The 6,688-nt window shown below is 49.1% G+C and overlaps 1 protein-coding gene across 1 annotated transcript in view; it reads right to left on the reverse strand.

The window, feature by feature from the left end:
• ACER1 (alkaline ceramidase 1) overlaps positions 1 to 6,434 on the reverse strand; it is a 26,571-nt gene extending 20,137 nt beyond the window's left edge. Inside the window, exon 1 of the mRNA XM_003797987.1 lies at positions 6,342 to 6,434. Within this exon, the coding sequence (XP_003798035.1) occupies positions 6,342 to 6,434 (93 nt within the window). The remainder of the gene's footprint in view (positions 1 to 6,341) is intronic.
• Positions 6,435 to 6,688: the final 254 nt, after the last annotated feature.

Genomic DNA, 6,688 nt, shown 5'->3' on the forward strand with positions numbered 1-6,688 from the left:
AAATGTCAAATAAAATTAATGAATGGCACTTTCACATCTCTCTGTAGCTATGTGTACTCTAATGATAGTAGCCTCAATGTAATCCATGCGTAGGACATACCAGGAACTATAGGGTTTTAAAATATATATTTCTATTTTTTTAAAATTGAGAAATAAATCACTACAATGAAAGTCTTTTTAGACTGGACAATTCAATGGTTTTAGTATAGATACCATCTAATTGCAGAACAGTTTCGACTTCCCCCAAAGAAATCTTGTCCGAGTCTCTATGAATTTGCCTGTTCGAGATATTTCCTATGAATGGAATCACGCAATTTGTGGTCCTTTGTGATTCACTGCCATGTTTCCAAGGTTCATTTACATTGTAGCTTGTGTGAGAGTTCCCTTCCTTTTCACAGCTGAACAGTGCTCTGTTGCATATTACAGACACAGTGTGGTCCGCCCACTCACTACTGATGGACATCTGGGCTGTCCTATCCTGTTGATATGAGTTAGGGCCCCACACTTGCCCCTCTGCTGGATAGGTCCTTAGTAAATATTTGCTGAAGAAAAGGATGAATGGACGAGGTTTTCTTCCTCAGCACATACTACCACCACCTGACACCCCATACCCTGGACTTGGTTAATTGTTTGTCTCCCTATCCTCGGAAGAGGAGTCCCCACCAGAGTAAGAGTTTTTGTCTTTTTGCTCACTGCTATGTCCCCAGAGCCTAAAATAGCACCAGACACATACCAGATGCTCCTTCAATTCTTGTTGAATGAAGAAGAAATCACTACCCCATCATCTCAGACCCCCAGTCAGCCCCAGGCCAGCAGGCTGTGGGTCACCAAAAAGGAGAAAAAACATCCAGAGGGATGATTGAGTCTGATCCCTGGATCTGTCGTGGGATGGATCACCAGATGTGTGCATGTAATTATTTGACTCACTGTGTCTGCCTGAGGACAGGGACTACACCTGCTTTGCTTTCTACAGGGCCTGGCACTCCAGAGGAGCCTGGTCATTAATTGTTTTTGCTGTGAATGTTGATAAGGAGGAAGGCAGAAGAGGGAGGCGTGTCTGGATCTTGAGTCCACGGTCATGGTGTAGAGCTCATGGGACCGGCCCACTGCATGCAGCCAGGGCTTCAGAGAGAAGCAAGTCTCCCCCAGGTCACATGGATTTCACAAGGAGCTGGGGCTGGAACCACAGTGCACAGGCCAGCAGCACAGAGGCACTCTGACTTCCCCCCTCTTCACTGGCACCAGGCACCTCTACTCAGCCCTGCCTCTGTGCCTTGCCTGCAGGTCCCTGTCCCAGGATGCCATTCCTTTGTTCTATAATGAAACTCAGAGCCTCTGAAGCTTTGGCAGGACCCTCAGAAAGGAAATTCAGCATCCAAGTAGCCTCTCGGGCTCCAGGAGCCTTGAAATGTCTGCCTGCTCCACTTGAAACTCTCCTAAGTTGCCAGTGACCCAGCAGGAAACCCCTGGAGACAAGTGCCAGTCCAGAGGTCCGCATCTTGGCCCCTCCTCCAGCCCCACTGAGCCAGCCCTTCTCACTCTGTGACTTCTCTTCCTATTAGATAACCTTCCCTGGATCTCCCAGACTGTCTGCAAAATGTAATCAAGTGGCCCAGCTGATACCGTGGAATGACTCTCCTCTGCTCGAGAGCCATCCAAGTCCACCAGTGCCCTCAGGATGGAGCACACAGTTTCCAGCTGGCATTCTGGACTTGTACCCTGGAAACCTCTCCAGCCTGCTCTCTCAGCCTTCAATCCCTTGTCCACAGATAGCCTGGGCATCAAGCCACTGGCTGTCTCCTAATGGGGTGCTGTCCTGCCTCAAGACTTTTGCACATGCTATCTCTTTTGCCCTGAAGGCCTTAGAGGACATTCTTCTGTTCTTTAAGAGCTAGTGTCCACAGTGTTATTGATGTCGCCTCCCCATTCAGTGAGCAGAAGCCTCACAGTCCATCCTGTGGCATCCCCACTGCCCAGCCTCTGGCACCTTGTTCCTCCCTCTGCCTCAAGCTCATGAAGGGGATTTAGGAATCTGATTCGAATTCTAATACCACCACCACCACTCCAACTGCCTGGGAGCATTGAGCCTCTCTGGAAGCCCAGGATCACCCGGCATGGGTTGATTTATAGAATTTGGTTGGATGCGTGTGTGAGTTCATGAATGAACACAGGATACGTTTCAGACACTCCGACCTACCCAGCACACAGGCCTGTCTTCATATCTCCCCACCTTCTAGCCATGCAACATGCTTTCTCCCTTTCCCAAACTGAACAGCTCCTCTTTTCCTTCCCTGAAAATATATTTCCCTGTCTTCTGCTCTCCTACTCTACTTGGCAAACTCCTATTCATCTTTCAAAACCCAAGTCCTAGGTGCCCTTTTCTATGAAGACACCCCCAACACCTAGGCTGAGTGCATCAGTGCATCAGTGTTGTCTTCTACAAACCTGACCACAAGTGTTTGAGCTTTGCTTCCTCAGCTCCAGGCTCAGTTTCTTGAAAGCAGAGCAGCAAGAAAGTAAAAGATTCTTCTCCAGAGAAGTATTTTCCAACTGTTGGTAATGATTCATCAACAGGGTTGGGTGAGGCAGCTCATGCCTGTAATCCCAGCACTGTGGGAGGCCAAGGTGGGTGGATTGTTTGAACTCAGGAGTTGGAGACCAGCCTGAGCAAGAGCAAGACCCCATCTCTACTAAAAATAGAAAAACTGCCTGGGCATTGTGGTGTGCACCTGTCGTCCCAGATACTAGGGAGGCTGAGGTAGGAAGATCATTTGAGCCCAGGAGTTTGAAGTTGCTGTGAGCTAGGCTGAAGCCACACACTCTGCTCAAGGTCACAGAATGAGACTTTGTCACACACACAAAAAAACACTCATCCATGGATAATGATGAAGTCAATATGAACATATTTTTAAATTTTTTTCTGCTGCTACATATTTTCTCTTTCATTTACTCATTTGCATCCCTAGATCAGAAACATGCTTCTAAATAGCTGCATAGTATTTCCCAGAATGCATTCAGCCCTACACACATCACTGGCAAAGCCATAGCTTCCATATTTTGTTGTTGTTGTTGTTGCAGTTTGTCTGGGGCCAGGTTTGAACCCGCCACCCTTGGTATATGGGGCTGGCACCATGCTCACTGAGCCACAGGTGCCACCCATTTTTTTTTTTGAGACAGAGCCTCACTATGTCACCCTTGGTAGAGTACTGTGACATCACAGCTCACAGCAACTTCAAACTCTTGTGCTTAAGTGATTCTCTTGCCTTAGCCTCCCAAGTAGTTGAAACTATAGGCGCCCGCCACAACACCCCACTATTTTTGTTGTTGTAGTTGTCATTGTTGTTTAGAAGGCCCAGGCCAGGTTTAAACCCACCAGCCCCGGCATATGTGGCCAGCGCCCTAGTCCCTGAGCTACAGGCGCCAAGTCCCACTTGGTCACCCTTGGTAGAGTACCGTGGTGTCATAGCTCACAGCAACCTCAAACTCTTAGGTTCAAGTGAGCCTCTTACCTTAGGATCTTACCTCTTACCAGGTAGCTGGGACTACAGGTGCCCGCCACAATGCCTGGCTTGTTTTAGAGATGGGGTCTTGATCTTGCTCAGGCTGGTCTCAAACTCCTAGGCTCAGGCAATCTACCTGCTTTGGTCTCCCAGAGTGCTAGGATTACAGGAGTGAGCTACCAAGGCTGGCCAGCTTCCATTTTTAAAATTCATTTATTCATTTCTATAAAAATGATTCAGGGATGACTCATGTATATAAGTCTCACTGTCTCTTGGGATTATCTCCTTGGTAAAAATTCCTAGTGCTGCAATGACTAAGTCAGGAAGAAGAGGGTCATTTGTGGATCCATTTCTCAACACAAGCTGTCAAATTGCCCATAGCCTGCTGCAATATGCAAGCATGCCCATATTCACTGGTAATAAACTCACTTTTAATCCCTGGAATGAGAGGCAAAAAAGAAGAAAAAACGTATTGCTTCGTGTGTGACTGCTCATTGGTGAGTAGACTAGGAGCTGGCAGACCGTGGTCCATGGGCCGAGCTCAGCCACTGCCCCGAATCGCATGCAAACTAAAGCATGATGTTCACATTGTTAAATGTTGAAAAAATTAAAAGGAGATTATTTCCTGATGTGGAAACTATAGCAAATTCACATTTCAGTGTCCATTAAAAAAAGTTTTATTGGCACACAGCTCTGCCCATTTATTCACATTATTACCTGTGGCTGCTCCCTGGCTGCAGTGGCACAGTCAAGCATTTAGACAAAGTCCTCATGGCCTAGAGTCAAAAGCAGGCGTCCTTAACTACGGCCCACGGGCCACATGTGGCCCACCTAGGACATTTGTCCGGCCCGCCGGGTGTTTTTGCAGCGCTGCCTGTCCTGCTTAGCAGCCGACTGGTTCTGGGGCCCGCAGTCTGGCCCTTCAACAGACTGAGGGACAGTGAACTAGTCCCCTGTTTAAAAAGTTTGAGGACCCCTGGTCAAAAGTATTTACCAGCCAGTGCTGTGCCGAAAAAGTCTGCAACCCCACCTTTCAAACTATGTTATTTATTAGCTACACGCTCAAAGAGTTTTGGAAGAGAAAGTTTTAGGGAAACCATTTGTTTTCCTTTTTCCTTTTAACAGGCCTAAACTAGAGACAGGACAGAAATTTCTCTGATATAATAACTCTGACTCGTCTGATCACAGTGTTTTGGATAGATTAGAGTAAGAAATATCCAGGTGTGTTTACACCAGGGAAAGGTAAGTCTTATTTTATGAACCTTTTCTTTCTCCTTGATAAATATCTGGAAATGGAAGTACAGGGTGAGGATAATGTAAAATATCTTTCCTAATAGGTGTCACGGCCAGAAGAGAGCATGAGACCTGCAGCCTTGTGCAGTAGCTGCCATTGCGCAAGTCATTCCATTTGGAGACAGGCTAAAGGGGATCCAGTGGGGGAGGATTTTGCATGAAATGAGAACACACAGCTGTCCCCCGGCCCAGCCCGCCCCTGAGTCACCCCTTGTCAGTACCTTCTGTGGGGGCCCCCACCTGGGGATGGGCTGAACAGAGCTGCTGAGGATCCAGAGAGAAGGGATTTGGCATCCCTACCCCTCTCCTCAGCCTCTTGGGATTAGCACATTCAGCTCCCTCCCATTTTATAGATGGGACTACTGAGGACCAGAGACTGTATCTCTGGCCAGAGAAGAACAAGAACCAGTGAGAGCTTCCGTGAAGAGCTGTGAGTCTCACACACCCATCCTCTAGTCCCAGGAAGCCACAAGTTCAAAGGTAACAAGGTCAGAGCAACTGGGGAATCTTGGGACTGAGCCTCTTGCCCACCTGCCAAAAACGTCTCCTGGATTCACCAAGTTTCAATCCTGACTCTACCTACCAGAGGATGACCTTGAGCATATCCTTCAAATTCCCTGAATGCCTTTTTCCTAACCTAGAATATGGTTTCTAACTCCCAATGTCATTGTGAAGATTAAATGTTTAGTACGGTGTCTGGGACACAGCAAGCATGTAATAGCCATGTTCCCATAATGCTTTGCTCATGGTTTGCTGCACATGAACTACACGCTGGCACAGAACTTGTGTGCAGACCCCCCTCCATCCCTGCAGCTCCCGGAAGGCATGCACCTGCCTCCTTCACCACTGTGTTCCCAGCACCCAGCACAGGGGCAGCACAGGTGCACACGTGGTCTTTGGCTGCCTGCATCTGTTGAGCTTTGGTTAAACACTATTGCCATGGATGCCAGGTGTTGCATCCATGATATTTGAGCATCTCTAATGTCCTCCAGCAGGGCTGGTGGAAGGAAGGGTGACCAACCATCCTGCTATGCCCAGAACTGAGGGATTTCTGGGGAGGTGGAACTTTAAGAAACTAGGATTGTCCCAGGCAAACAGAGACTAGTTGGTGACCCTGGGCTGAGGATGCAGCTGAGGACAAGACGGACACAGTCACCTCTTCCAGGAAGCAATCCTTAGTTGGACCCATCCTCTGGCTCAGGGGCTCCCTCTTTCCCCTGCTGCTGGCAGGTACCTGTATGCCCTGCCATTACAATACCATCACCCTGAGTTGCAAATGCCTGAGGTCTCGTAAGCATTCTTTGTTCAGGGAGGCCAGACCCCTGTCCTTTTTCTGGCCAACAGGTATGCTCCCAAAACCTACCACAGAGCTTGGCACCAAGTGAAAACCAGTAAATGGATGAAAGTCAGCTCCTCTTGGCTAACAGCTGAGAAAACCCAAAGCTCAGACAGGTGACTCACTCAAGCAAGATTCCCCAGTGAGGATGTGAGTTCAAACCTGCACCTGTCTGGTGAGGCTCCTCCACCCCCCTCCGGCCCAGCCCTCACCGTATTGTAGAACTCGGCAACCAGCTCCGAGTACTGGAAGTTGCTCTCACACCAGTCCACCTCAGAGCTCTGGTAGGCAAGGATACTAGGCATCTTGATGCAGCACTAACCACCCTCTGGCTGTGCCTGGCACTGGGGACAAGGGAGGCTCGGAGGGCTGGGCTGTGAAGGTGGGGAGGGGACAGCTCCAGCCTGTGGCAGGCTGAGAGGAAAAACCTGCTGGGTCGCTCCTGGTTGCACCAGGGCAGCCTGGCTGAGCAGTGGCAGTGGCCCTGGGCATGAGCTGTGGGCGTGAGGGGCGGGCAGGGAAGCCTCCCATCCAGGCTTGCAAGGAGTTGTGGGGTGGG

The sequence above is a fragment of the Otolemur garnettii genome, unplaced genomic scaffold (assembly GCF_000181295.1).
Source record: "Otolemur garnettii isolate 467f Iridium unplaced genomic scaffold, OtoGar3 scaffold00127, whole genome shotgun sequence".
NCBI classification, from domain to species: Eukaryota; Metazoa; Chordata; class Mammalia; order Primates; family Galagidae; genus Otolemur; species Otolemur garnettii.